Below are 14,857 nucleotides of genomic sequence, written 5' to 3' on the forward strand. Positions count from 1 at the left end.
AGTGAACCCCTCCCCCCACCCCCCACCCCCCACCACCCCCCCCCCCCCCCCACCCCGGGGTTGACGTCAGCTTTATCTGTCTGCCCTCTTATTGATGATAAAAAATAACCAATTAGCGCGCGAGAAATTTGTAAGTTCAGGGGCGGCGCAGCGTTTTTTAAGTAGGGGGGGGGGCTGGCATTTGTACGTCTATTTAATAGTCCAGAAACAATTTTCTCATTAATACAACCTCCTAACTTTTTGCGCCGCCCCTGAAGTTATTGTAAAAATCATCTTTGTCTGATTTGAATCATGATGGGATTCCTGTGTCTTTTTGAACACACCCGCTTATCCACGTATCTCGGGCTCACCTAGAATCAGCCAATCAGAGGCGGACAAATATATGTCATGTATTGGTAATATACACGATTCAACCGGCGTTTATCATCAATTTCTGAAACTTTCTCCCCAGAGTTTGTACAAACTACCTTAGTACACCCGAGATCGGATCAAAAATAATATTTTTTTTATAATCATGAAGCTGTATATAGTATTGGTTATTCAAATTCTTGTTTGTGTTAATTTTTGGAGCATTGAAGCAGCTTTAAAACCGAGAGAATGCGAAGGTATGGAAGAAAACTCTCTTGCAATATTTCTTAATTTGTAATTCTAAATGTTAAGGTTTTAAGGTTATTTAATACGATGGGTTTTTGTAGGCAGTTATTATTGGATTACCTTGAATTTTATATCCTATTTGTGTCTTTCGTTCTCTATATTTGAAGAATTTAAAGAAAAATTTAAAGTGAATCCTCGTGTTGTGATTTGTAAACGATATACGTGGCCAAAAAGAATATTAACAGCTTCTTACTTTGAAAAAAAGCTATGATTAAATTACACTCAATTTAAATAAATACTTACTTGAGATTTAAATGGAGGCAACTTTATATAACGATATTGTGACCTTTTTCAGTCTTCATATACAGCTGTTTAACTATTTTAGCTATAGTTGTAGTGTATAAAAGTGATTTCCCAGTATTTTAAATCGACCTTCATTAATACATTACAAAAAAAAATTCATTCCATATTTTGCTACCACAGTTATTTGTAGGTAACATCGTGTATGAAGTTTAATAGTTTTATAGATAATTTGATGAGCAATAATTATTTATCAACATTTATGGCTGTTGTCCCAGCTCACCTCATTTGTCTATAATTGCATCTCCTTCCATTCACCTAGAAACATGTAATGAACCAGAAAAAAAACCCTTAGTCAAAGGAGAAATCTAACAAATTTTATGCTCTTGTACTCCGATGAAGGACTGTTGTCCGAAACATCAGTAAGTTTTTTCATCTTTTCACGGTGTATAATTTACCCTTTTATCATTACTGTTTCATTAGAAACACTGACGCAGCTCACACTAGTTTTTAGCTACAGGTGGTTATCTCTTCTTAACAAATTTTATAATCAAGTTCATGATTTAAATCTAAGACCTCAGAAAGTGAGATGTACATGATCTGTGTACAGTATCCTAGACTGAGAGCACCATTTAGTCTCTCCATTAATCTTCATTTGCACCTCAATGTGCTCAATTCAATTCAATTCAATTCAACTTCAGTTTATTTACACTGGATTTTTCAATTTTATATAATAGCATTACAAGGATATATATAGTTGCATAATATTTAGAATTTTTAACATAATTAACAATATAATAGGTGTAAGTGTACGACAGCCAAAGGAGCTAAGCTTTCTAGTTGGCTGTGGTAACTTTCATTTAGGTTCAAAAAAGAAAAAGAAAAAAACTACATGATAACACTATAATATTGCTGCAGTCCCTGTATTTTTTTATAATCTCTTACGCAGAGCCGAAATCCTCATGGTTAGCACAGAGAAACTATATGCTCTAGCTGGATTGATCCAATTTTGAGTAAGCTTATGAGCCAGAAGTAAATTCAACCGCACATGTCTAAATCACATGTCTAAATCACAATCGTTTAAGTTACCACCCTTGGTCTTTAGTGATTCAAATTCTTTGGAACCAAAGTCATCATTTTTTTACCTTTTTTAGCATTGAATATTCTAGTTAAAATATTTATTCTTTGTCTACTTAAATTTACTGTATGTATTCAATATATCCTCTTTTTAATTCATTGGCTTATTTTGTAAGTTCTTAACACATTTTATGAGTTTAAAAAACCCCACAAATGTAAGAGTGTTTCCTGTAAACTCACCTTGCCTCCCAATAATATTTCTCAGCAAAATTTGCTTAAATTCAAGTCTCATACTCCTACTTTAGGGGTACAAAAGATCTTTTATGGTAGCTTATTCTAGCAAATTCTGAGTTCTTTCCAAGCAAATTTAGTGCTTCGAAAACTCACTTATTTTCTAAAATTTTTGTGTCAGTAAGTTATTTCCAGAAAGAATCTTACTTTTGTTTTTTTCCTGGACCAATCACAATGCTTAAAAAAACAGGCGCTGCCAGAGCCTCTCATTTCTCAGTGCTGACCTAGAGAAACGTGGGCTCTCATGGGTACAAGATTGTTTCCTTCTATGGCCCTTAAACCCCTACACCCCTCCCCTGGGGATATTATAGTAGTTACTAATCCTCACTCAGCCAAATAACCCAAGGAAAAACAAATTAAGTAGATCAGTGTAGTAGCAGCGATGAAATAATTAAGCTTGATAATCAAAACAACATAGTAAAGTTTTAACCGTACTGATTTAATATTTCTGGCAGACATGTTTTGGTGTCCTTACGCCACCATCAGTGTGACAAGATAGTCCTTACAAATGCTTAGATACAGTGAATAGCACGTGCATATGCGTAGTGTAATAAATATCCAAGCTAATTACAAAGATAAAGAAAGTTTAGCATACGTGTTACTTGCTGATTCAAAATATTGATTAACGGCAACAATGATTGTCACAAGACCATAGAAATGCGGCTTATTCACCTATTGGGCACTCTTAGTCCCAACGGGATTAATGAACTCTTTATTTTCAACTATAACCTTTTCTTTTGTCTTTTGATTGTTTGTTTTTGTTTCCTTGCCTACCTTGTTCTCATTGGTTTCTTTTGTCTTATTCTATCATGTACACACTCCTTTCTACCACCTCTTTCTCTTTTACTCCAACGAAGGACTAGCGTCCAAAATGTCAGTAAGTCTTTTCATCTTTTCACGGTGCATAATTTACCTTTTCGTCATTACTGTTTCATTAGAAACACCGACGCAGCTCACACTAGTTTTTAGCTAGTTATATCTTCTGATTCAAAATAAGGTTTTGCCATTTGATATGCATGGCTTCTTTAAGCTTGATTTGGTATTCAGAACTAGCTGAACCAAGGATGGTGAAACAATCCAAAGAGTAGGGAAATATATGTACATGGACTGCTTCTAGTCTACTACCACTACTATGAAAATCAGTAAACCATGCTGTAGCACCAATGTAGTTGTTTAAAATAATATATATAATTAATAATCTTTGATAATGATATCTATAAAATTGAGCTGATCCTCGCAGTATATGAAGCAACTTATGCTGCTTCAAATTGAAAGAGTTTCTGAGTCTTGAACGGGATTTCAACCCGTGCCGTGGCGATCCTGGTGCCATGTTCTAACCACTGAGCTACCAAGTCTCATATGAGACTTCAAAGATCCTTGCAGGTTCAGAATTTTTTCCGACTCTTCCAATTTGCAGCTGCATAAGTTGCTTCATATACTGGCAGCGAGGATCAGCTCAATTTGATACATTACATGTAAAACTGCAGTACAAATATATATCTCCTATATATCCTCTTACAATAATAATATCTCTTGGTACAACAAATGGTGAGAAAGCTTGCTTCTGATTGCCTGAATTTGTTTCACTATACTTGACAATGTTTCAGCCAAAATAAATTGAAGCCAATCAGGGTCTGTTGCAACAGTTACATGTATATTTGAAAACATTAAAAGCTAGACAGAAGCTATCATGTAACAGATTTTGACAGCTGATGGAACAAGAGAAAAACAACTGGGTGCCACGGTCTACCAATTTTCATTGAACACCAGCCATAATTATTGATTTCTTTTAAATACAACTGTTCTAATAGGTTGTATGTATATGTTGCTAAGGCCAAACAAAAAAAAAAAAGCATGTTTCCTCTTGCATGAGAAAAATAATTGGGGTTGGTAGGTCAGATTTGTTTTACTGATACAACAGTGGAAATGAGCTTAGTGGCAATCCTGTATTTGGGAATGAAAAAAATATAAGGGTCCAAAATATCTGCAAGATAATTAGGGTTGGTGGTGCACCCTGGGGGGTACTCTTGCCCGTTTAGGGTAGGGATGTGCCGCTGAGCCCTCTGAACCCTGACCCTGTTCCAGAGAGGAGAGAGCGTGATTTCATATACCTTGTTTCAGAGCAAGCGCGATTTTATATACCCTGTTCCAGAGTAAAATTGCTGAAAACCATACCCTGTTTGGCGGCACATATCCGTATAGAGAATATAGGGGAGTACCCCCTGGGGTCACACAACAGGAAACATGCTAATTTTTTTGTTTGGCCTAATATGAAATCCTGTTCAATCATACATGTATCTTACTCAAATATATATGACAATATTTTCTTTTTTTTTCAGTTTGTATAAAGTTTCTCACTAAAGTCCAAGGCTCACTTGAACCGAAAGAAGAAGGGAATCCAAAGGCAATAGAAAAGAAACTGAAAGCAGCCTGTAAGAAGGCTAAGACCAAGGACAACAGATTTGTAAGTTGATGGTGCTCTAAATTAAATTTTGGTCATAGAGGTTTTTGCACCATCACGTGCAGGCACCCATAATACAGCTTGGGCTTCCTGTGAATAGATGGCAGAACCATAAAATCCCTTGGCCCTATTTCACTATGACGTCACATCAAAACAATCTTCAACAATCTATTGTTTAAACGCAAAGGATCATGGTCATCGGAGGGGGTCAAATCAATGCAAATTCACTGAAAATTGTTCTAAAACCTGTATCAACCCGTGCATGTATCTGAAAACCAGGCCATTTTAGATTAAACTGTTTCGCTAGGAGCAAATTTTGTTGAATTTTCTATTGGATTTGGCAATTCTATCCCCTGCATAAACAATCAGTGACGTCATAGTGAAATAGGGCAATTGAATTCTTTCTTATGTATATGTATAATGATTGTATTGTTCCTGCCATCTAACATGGCTGCCATTGACACCAGTGAAAAACGTCTGTGCATGCTCTGAATTTGTATGCAAATTAGTCAAAACATATGTAAATTTGACTTTCAAACATGCCTGATAAATTGGACTTCACAAAATGCCAAAACTTAGTGTGCATGCTTGAAACTTTAAGGCTAATCCTTTCATATTGTGTTTCTTAATACAGTATCTTGGCCTGACAAAAGTGTACTTTTGAACTTTTTAATATACTTGGAGAAAACAAACATTTATTTTCTCACTCATACTCTTCAAAATTCTTAGAAAACGTGCTAAAATGCATGCATGCGCAAACGTTTTTCTCTAGTGTCGCTGCTGTCACATGATAATGCAAAACCTCTATTCTTAGGGACCATTCATTTTTTACCAGGGACGTTAGAGGGGGGGATCATAAAAGAAAATCAGGGCCCAGTTGTATTAAGGTGAATAGTGCTATCGTACGGATAACTCCTTAAGGTTGTTCCACGGGATAGCGCTATCCAACCTTCGTAAAACCGGGTCCATGCTGAAGATAGAGAAACACAATGAATTCCAAGTCAAGAGAATGGATATTGAGGGAGGTCGATCGAGCCTGTAAGAATACTGTAGACATTCGCTTACAGTATAAAATTGATTTTTTTAAAAATTTGTACTTACTAAAAGAGGATATAAGGAGAGAGATAACTAGCTAAAAACTAGTGTGAGCTGTGTCGGTGTTTCTAATGAAACAGTAATGATAAAAGGGTAAATTATACACCGTGAAAAGATGAAAAAACTAATTAACTGACATTTCGGATGCTAGTTCTTTGCCGGAGTAAAAGACCAAAAAAGTAAAAGATGATATACTGATTTTTCATTTCATTTGAACAGAACATGCCCGATTTGTGTTTGAAGCTCCAGCATCGTTTCAGATTGTAAAGTAGCCTGCATAGCAGCCCAAAGGGAAGGGGATTGGGGACTGGGGAGAGGTAGGGGAGGGGGACTTGGGAGAGGAAGGAAGGAGAGGGAGGGCCAGCAATGATTCGATTCTTCCAATTTTGATTGGGTGACTCATAGAAATAGAAATAAACATGACTTTATTCTTTCATTTGATTGGTGGACATTTTGCATATTAATTAGGGGGCGGTAGGAAAAATCGAGGGGGTTCATTGCAGGCCCTCCCTCTCCTTCCTTCCTCTCCCCAGTCCCCCTCCCCTACCCAGTCCCTCTCAACTTCCTCTCCCCAGTCCCCAATCCCCTTCCCTTCCCATTTGGGCCGCTACACAGGCTAATTGTAAATTTGCTTTCATTTTTTTTTTCTTTTTTAATCTTTATTTTCTGACATTTAAAACGTTAGATACAGTGTACTGTAGTCTCATAGGGATTCGTTGAACGTGTTGGATAGGAAGAGTTTAAACAAAACATACTCCTAATGATCTACAGTCAAACCTTAAGTGCATCAACAAAGAGGGAGAGTAAAATTTTCTGTATGGGTATAACCAAGCAAATCATGCTTCCCCTTATTCCTTAAAAATGAATGGTCCCTTAGATTACTTGTAGCACATGGCTGTTAGTACGTAAATAATCTTTGGGAGTTTTTCCATAAATTGTATTGGGATTTTATTTTTTGAAGGGGAGGAATTTTAAAATGAATTGATGGTTTTGATGGCCACCATGTTGGATGAATTTAACAAAAGATTCATCACTAGTGGTCTCTTTTGTTATCATCCAACATGGCTGTCGTGTCTTTTGTAATTACATTCTCTTAGGAATGATTCAAAACCAGCAATTGATTGTGGACAATATTATTGGCCAAGCCTAGAAATATGTAATTAAGACTGGTGATTTCATATTCAGTGCTCGAAATAGCAGCCTGCCAATGGTCAAATGACAGGCCAAATTTCAGGTTTGGCAGGCAAAAATAAGGATGCACTGCCAAATGAATGATAAAATGGCATTCAAAATATACTGGAATGACCTCCTTTTACCATGCTCCTTTACTATATGGCAGGCTGAAAAAATTTTCTATTTCAAGCCCTGATATTATTTACTGTATTATGTGTTTTTTTTACAATAAAAAAGCATAATCGTACAGTGAAACCACTTGCTGCTCCCAGGGTTCCACTGAAGAAATAGAAAACGCGTGCACGTGCTGTGTGCTGTCATAAAGCACACAGGGATTGGCAGAACACGAGAGAAGTGTTAGGAGAAGCACGACACGTAGCGGAGTTCTTCTGGACACTTCTCGAGTGTTTTGCCAATCCCCAAGTGCTTTATGACTGCACACAGCACAGCAAGCAAGTTTTTTATTTCTTTTATAAAATACAAATTACAATAATATATAGGAATGACGCAACGGAAAGTGTGCGAGCATGCAATGTGCTCTCATAAAGCACGCGCTCTAAACCAATCAGAACACTACATTCATAACAGTTATTTTATGATTGAGTTTTGAACAGTGTGAGACATTAGCTAAGATCAATAAGAGGACACTCAATGGAAATCTATGAAGGATTTGTTAAATTTACCAGTCAGGAGGTCTGGTTTGGGGAAAAAACAGTACCCACAGTTTTGACTATACAGACAAAGGCCTTGAGGCTGAGGTCTATTTTTTTGTCTCAGACAGCACAGTTTTTTCCTAATATCGAGACCAACTTGAGGCCGGTAAAAAAATTTTTACATTGTTTTCCATTTACTTTTCCACTCGTTTTGCGGTTTGTTTTGTTGTTTTGTTGTTTTGTTTGATGACTCAAGTCTTACATATTGGGATAATGGACCATGGGCAGAGATAAAAAATACTGCCTGCCCATGCAGCCAATCAAAATGCATGATTTTTAGGATACCGGACTGTGCCTACTGTGTGTTGCCTCGGAGCAGCATTTTTGCATTACTGTAACATAATTCCTTTCAATTTCAATAGATCCCTTCACAGTTCCCTGCGCCATCTTGAAAGGTAGCCGTGCCTTTGCATTGAAGCAAGATGAACAGTGAGCTTGCAATGATAGAGACCTTTCTTTAACACCTTGGACAATTATTCACAAGTCTCTATCATTGCAAGCTCACCGTTTGTCTTGCTTCAATGCAAAGGCAAGGCTACCTTTCAAGATGGTGCAGGGGACTGTGAAGGGAACTATTGGTTTTCTTTAACCTTATACCTGTACAGTTGTATAGTATAGTTGTCTTACTTAACCTGGTTGGTTTATTTATTCTAGTGTTATTACATTGGTGGTACTGCTGATGCTGCAACAGGAATGTTAGGTGAAATTACTAAGCCTATGAGCTACTCTAAACCTGTTGAGAAAATCTGTGAAAACCTGAAGAAGAAGGATGGCCAGATCTGTGAATTACAATATGGTTAGTGTTAAAAAAATGTCCATGTAACAATTACTAACCACATACATGTACATGTTGTGCTTTCACAACTCAGTCATACATGAACCAAACAAAGAGACGAAGAGGTACTTGCTTTTGTTACTGCATGAATGTTTACAATTTTGTCTTGCTTCAGTAGAGTGCAAACAATATAACCGTGAAACTTTAGTAATACTAAATAGCACAATTTCATGCAAATTCCATTGTTTTCTATTGTTTAATTAGCACTATTTTGTACTATTTAGTAATTAGTGTTTCACGGATTAATTGTTTGCACTCTAGTTTCACAAGTTACTGTTTAGTTGTAAAATAGCTATGAATTCACTCAGACATGAACTAAACAAAGAGGCGTAGAGGTACTTGCTTTTTTTAACCAATGTTTACAATTTTGTTCTGCTTTAGTAATATTCACTATTTTGCACAAAATAATAGCAAAATACCTGCAATAGGCCTTTTGCAACAACAGGTCACATGACCCTATCCCCCGTAAAAAGAGACGTTATGTCAAAATGAACACCAGAAATCGAAAGAGCACCTCAATATTAGTAAGAAGGCAAAGTTTTAGCTTATGATGTTGACTATAGTAGAAATGGCATTAAATACAAATTGAATATTTGATAAGGATTTGAATGGGGAAATGTGTTGGATGGCATAGCTTGTTAGCTCCTTATAAAATATTCGATTTTGTATTTAATGCCATTTCTCCTGTGTTACATGTCATAGGCTGATAAGCTCATAAGCTGATTTAGCCCTCCTATACTAATCTTATACATTTTCAAGCCCCCCCCCCCCCCCCCCACTTTTAAGGGTGTGCTCCGCTGCCCCTGTAATGAACCTGTGCAAACCTGTGATGGCCTTGTTCCATGATCAGAATCGATTAGAATTTATAAGTTGTAGTCTATTGAAGGAAGGAAGATTTGGAAATGGCTGCTCTAACCCCGCCCCCCCTCCCCTACCCCCAATGCAAGCAGGTACCCTTAGTAGCATGCTGCTCTATTGAAGAAAAAAAACCATCCTAAAATTTTGTGTGGCTGCATTGAATACAACAACTAATAAATAAGAGGGAAACTTAAATACAATAAATTCTATAGAATATGTGTTTTGCAATTATTTTTTTTACTTTCAGTCCCCCTAATTACTTTAGATTTCATATCACCACCACTATAACCCTATGATGCCTCCTACATATTATAAAGTTAAACAACTTCTTGTTTTCTAATAGTTTTTTCCAGTTATTTAAAAAAATTATTTTTCTCTTTAGAACAAAAGATTGACCTTAAGAATACAGATCTAAAGAAACTGCGAGTAAAACAACTGAAGAAGATTTTAAATGACTTTGATGAACACTGCCATGGCTGTGTAGAAAAGTCAGACTTCATCAAGAAAATACAAGAAGTGATGGCTCAACACTCAGAACTATAGATTATTTCTTTTCCATTCTTATATACCAAACTATTGTAATTAGTACATACACTATTATTGCAAAATCATTGTTTGGGTTCAAACATAGAACATAGAAGGTAAGACCGGAATGGTACATGTTGTAAAGTACATTGTTGTTTTGACAGAAAAGACAGAGGCTTGTAACTCATTTTTCATATCGACATTTTATCTCCAATTGAATACACCTACTTGCAAGAAAGTTGTCATACAATATTAAGACATTAGTAATTTAGTGAGAAAGGAATACATTAAAAGACAAAAGAAAAAGTTCAGCTTCAGTGATCTTCTTTTGTTTTTTAATATAATTCCTATCCCACTAATTCACTAATGTTCTATTTTCGTATGACAACGTTCTTACAAGTAGGTGTATATCAGAGAAAAATCATGTCATTTATCAGCAAACCTTTGTGTCACATCTTCTATGTTCTATGTTTTTAAACCTGACAATAATCTTACAATTGCGTGTATGGAAGAACAGATTAAATGACTGCAGTTTTTTTCTTTATTCTTGTTATACTATCACAGTTTTTCCATACTAATCTAGAGCTCTTATCATCAGAAAGCTATTCTACTTAGAAAAGATAACGAATAAAGAGTACATTTTACACCGTGAAAAGTTGAAAAAACTTACTGACGTTTCGGACGCTAGTCCTTCGTCCTCTTTTACACCGACGAAGGACGAAGGATCTTTTCACGGTGTAAAATTTACCTTTTTATCATTACTGTTTCATTAGAAACACCGACGCAGCTCACACTAGTTTTTAGCTAGTTATCCCTATTTAGAAAAGAATGCAATGATTTTCATTTTCGTAATCTTAACTTGGATTTATTTATTTTGTATGTAAGAGTAGGTGTGTATCCTGACCCCAATATTTTCCATCACTTATCTCCCCTACTCAAAGAGCTTTTTCTCTACATCCCTTGCTTATAAAAGCTATTAGACTGTTATGAATCAATCCATGGCTTTATATAATAATATTATAGCTATTTTTCCTAACTTTCATCATAATCTGCTCTTTAAACTGATGCCAATATTTCATAAACAGGCTCTTTTGGGGTTGATTAACAAAATACCAAACTTTGGGGAAATTTAAGGATTGCGTATTTGAGATATAACGCCCTGAACGTTGGGAGAGATGATATTTTGATCAGCACAAAAACTAACATTTTCGCTAATACCTCGAAGTAGAATTGCTCGAGGTTAGCAGAATTTTGTGAAACGTTTAAAGCACAAGAGACACGAATGAAACACTAAACGTTTTTTAGCATGAATGAGAGATAAAGAAAACAATTGCGAAAGTAGCAGCCTTGTCGTTTTTCTGCTCTGTCGAGCGCCGCATCATAACAGCATTGGCAGTTCTCTAGGATACAACCTTTTGTTGTAAACAACACCAGTTTTAACTTGACTTGAACATACCTCTTGCTACTTGCAATCAATTAAATGTCCCTTATTATTTATAGCAGTGTCTTAATTGCTTTTGTTAGTATTCGGTTTTGTTACAGTTTTTGTTGCCAAACAGAAAATCATGCACTACATCGTTTTCTTTGCGCGATTATACTCTCCCACTAAGGAATTTTGTACACAACTCACCACCACCTCCAGGGGCAAGTTCTGTTCTTGGAAGATTCTTCCCACAAAGTTTTCCTTAGCTTGTCCGACATTTTTAAGCTTCGAATTGCCCTATTTCACTAAGACGTCACTGCTTGTTTATGTGGGGGATAGAATCGCCAAATCCAATAGAAAATTCAACAAAATTTGCTCCTAGCGAAACAGTTTAATCTTAAATGGCCTGGTTTTCAGATATAATATGTGTTAGTATGTACTAAAAAATATTCTGGGCGTTTGCTGGCTATTCTACTTCTCTTTGTGGATTGATACGGGTTTTAGAACAATTTTCGGTGAATTTGCGTTGATTTGACCCCCTCCGACGACCATGATCCTTTGCGTTTAAACAATAGATTGTTGAAGATTGTTTTGATGTGACGTCATAGTGAAATAGGGCAATTCCTGGTTGGGGTAGTTTTTATCAAAGTGACGTAGCTTTAGACGATATCACGTTTGACGTCCAGCTACTTCAGGACAAACTACAGAAAGACCTACTTCTCAAAAACTTACTTCTGAAACTTCCTCAACACCTCGTCCAACTACAACGGGACAAACTACTGGAAAACCTACTACTCCGAAAATTACTTCGGGGAGCACCTCTAGAGCTCTTCCAACTGCGACAGGACAAACCACTAAAAGACCTACTACTGGAAGCCCATCTACTATCCAACGACCGCAGGTCCTTACACGACACCACCTACAACTGCATTTTCTTCAACTACTGAGTATTCAACTGTCGCAACCACTAGACTTCCAACTACCCCAGGTACGTCTATAATTTCAAATTTTTTAAAACAAAGGTAATGTTTGATAGCTAAACATACACTTTCACTTTAGGTCAAGGTGATGATTGCAATTTTGAGCAAAATTTCTGCTGCTGGACAAATGGTGGAGGTACCAACATGTTAACATGGTCACGAAACCATCAAATCGGCCATTGTGGCTGGCCGATTCTACAGGATTTTAGCTATGTGAGAATGTAAGAAAAGATGGCGGGTTTGGATAGTTTTTTGGTGATAACATTATTAATATATATTTAAAGTAGATTTTTGCTATTAACTCGCAAAGAAGAGAAAAAATATGGTATTTTTTGCACTACGATGTGAAGACCTACGAAGTGTTTAGTCATATTTCGCTGGCTGTATGACCTCAAAACATGCCATATTTTTCATCTTCCTGGCGAATGCAGCAAAAATCTACTTAAGATATCTATTAAAAGAATATTTCTTGCAAGAAAAATGCATTTTTCAAGAATGAAGTTGAGAAATATTTGAAATTTTTCGACAAGAAGATATCTACTAAGAATATATTTCTTGCAAGAAAAGGGGATTTTTATAGATATTTAGTGCGCTAACTTAACTTTTACCTCATCTTTACAGCGTTCGCTTAGATCGCTCATTCACTGTGATGATCAACACATCTATCATTACCTTTTATCGCCAAAAAAACTACCCGAATCCGCCATCTTTTTTTACATTCTCGCATAGCTAAAATCCTCTGTAGAATGCCAGCCACAATGGCCGATTTGATCACGTGACCTCTAATTGCAAGTCGCCCATTATTAATTATCAAAAAAGGCTTCGATTAAAAATGATTGTCGTTCAGTAAGGGGGCAAGCTAAGGCGTTTAATATTTATTTTTCTATTATGCATACACTGTAGCAACACTGGTATGAATAAATCAATTGAAATAGAGTAGCAAATAGTCTTCCGCCAGCGTATTGAAACATTTTCCAGGTTGGGTGGTGCTAATCAAACTTCTACCTTAGTCAGTAAGGTTTTCCCGCCCTTTTGTATTCGCAGCATAAATTTCTACTATCACATGTATGGAACAGCTATGGGCACCCTTAACGTCTACATTCCAAACATCGATATACACCTAATTGTAAAAACGTTGTCGGGTTCAAAAAAAGGTTATATCATCAAAGCTAAGACCGAAGGGGAGCATGGGAAGACAAACGATTATGCTAATTTCATGCGTATTGCAGTTTTCCCTTCCTGTGCACATTTTATGCATCATGGCTTTGGCATGTTGTTAATCTAGGTCCACCGACTTTGATCTACTGTGCATTTTTACATGTCCATATGCAAATATAATACACATTTCGGAGTACCCAAAATCCTTTTCGGTCTTAGCTTCGATGATATGACCTTCTAGAACCCGACTACGTTTTTTCAATTAGGTGTAAATAAGCAACATAAGATATTCACAAAGACTGGTAACCAAAGCAACCAGTGGCATAGTGCAATGGTTTCGTTCAGGAGCAGTTATAAGCACAAGGTGAGTTTTTGGTTGTTCAGTAGAGAATGTCCCATGGTAAATTGAAATATTCATTGCAAAATATGGCGAAACAATTCGTGAACCACGTTGTGCAAATGAAAAGCCCATCATCGTTTCACGTTCACCAATTTGTTGCAAAGAAATAGTTGGAGAGGGCATCAATTTTTGTGCACCAAATCATAGTATTGATATCAGGTCTTTGTTCGCTTTTGGTGTTGAACCATGCACAATGTTTGATTTATGTTCATCCGAAATTGCAAAATAAGTAAACATAAACTTTGTCTATGGGATTGCTGTAATATTGTAAGGAATATTCAAGAATATCACTTATAGATCTTTAAGTATTTCGAACTACCAGCCAAAAGAAAGATTTTGTTCTGTTCACTCAGCCATTGCCAACAATGGTAAAACGAAGGATTGTGCACGGTCACGCTTGAAAAAAATGAACAAAGACTTATAACAAAAGGGTTCTCTAACCATTCCTCTCTATTAACTATGATTTGGTGTACAAAAATTGATGCTCTCTCCAGCTATTTCTTTGCAACAAATTTCACATCCCCATAATCCTTTGCGTCTTTGGGGGGTAACCAGAGGGTAAAAACCCACTTATTTTGCTGAAGGCTGATCAGACAAGTTGACAATACCTTGTTTGGTATCCAAAGATAAAATGAAGAAGTAAAAAACAGACAAAGATAGAAACTTAAAGACGTTTAAGGTAAATTTGAAACATTTTTTCGTAAGTCAATACATTTTCTGTAAGACCAAAACTCTTGATGATCTGTACACGCAAAAATAACTTGGAATAAACTGATAATCAGTATTGTACAGATAAAAACAGGTATAGTATAAATTCAATTAAGAAACCTTTCAGTTTGGGAAAGTTTTTTGATTGGTTACCCCCAAAGACGCAAGGCATTATGGGGATGTGGAAGTAGAGAATAAAATGACAAACGCGCGAAAAGATAGAAAACAAGCAAAGTATAAGTAAATTCGACGATTTGACGATAGCG

At 36.3% G+C, this 14,857-nt stretch overlaps 1 protein-coding gene across 1 annotated transcript; it reads left to right on the forward strand.

Annotated features, from left to right (window-relative positions):
• The first annotated feature begins 408 nt into the window (after positions 1–408).
• LOC116307158 (mesencephalic astrocyte-derived neurotrophic factor homolog) lies at positions 409–11,419 on the forward strand. Its single transcript, XM_031717308.2, has 4 exons — positions 409–605; positions 4,602–4,726; positions 8,359–8,500; positions 9,780–11,419. The coding sequence occupies exons 1-4, from the start codon at positions 515–517 to the stop codon at positions 9,938–9,940; spliced, it is 519 nt and encodes a 172-aa protein (XP_031573168.2). The 5' UTR covers positions 409–514; the 3' UTR covers positions 9,941–11,419.
• The last annotated feature ends 3,438 nt before the right edge of the window (positions 11,420–14,857 follow it).

Source organism: Actinia tenebrosa, unplaced genomic scaffold, assembly GCF_029948245.1.
Source record: "Actinia tenebrosa isolate PJP-AT-01 unplaced genomic scaffold, QUT_ActTen_1.0 PGA_scaffold3__52_contigs__length_22856419, whole genome shotgun sequence".
NCBI lineage: Eukaryota > Metazoa > Cnidaria > Anthozoa > Actiniaria > Actiniidae > Actinia > Actinia tenebrosa.

What these genes read in the sequence shown, in the direction of transcription:
- LOC116307158 (XM_031717308.2), top strand. Translation starts at nt 515, where the DNA reads ATGAAGCTGTATATAGTATTGGTTATTCAAATTCTTGTTTGTGTTAAT. An exon ending in AAAACCGAGAGAATGCGAAG is followed by an intron (nt 606 to 4,601) that starts GTATGGAAGAAA and finishes TTTTTTTTTCAG; the next exon opens with TTTGTATAAAGTTTCTCACT. An exon ending in AGACCAAGGACAACAGATTT is followed by an intron (nt 4,727 to 8,358) that starts GTAAGTTGATGG and finishes TATTTATTCTAG; the next exon opens with TGTTATTACATTGGTGGTAC.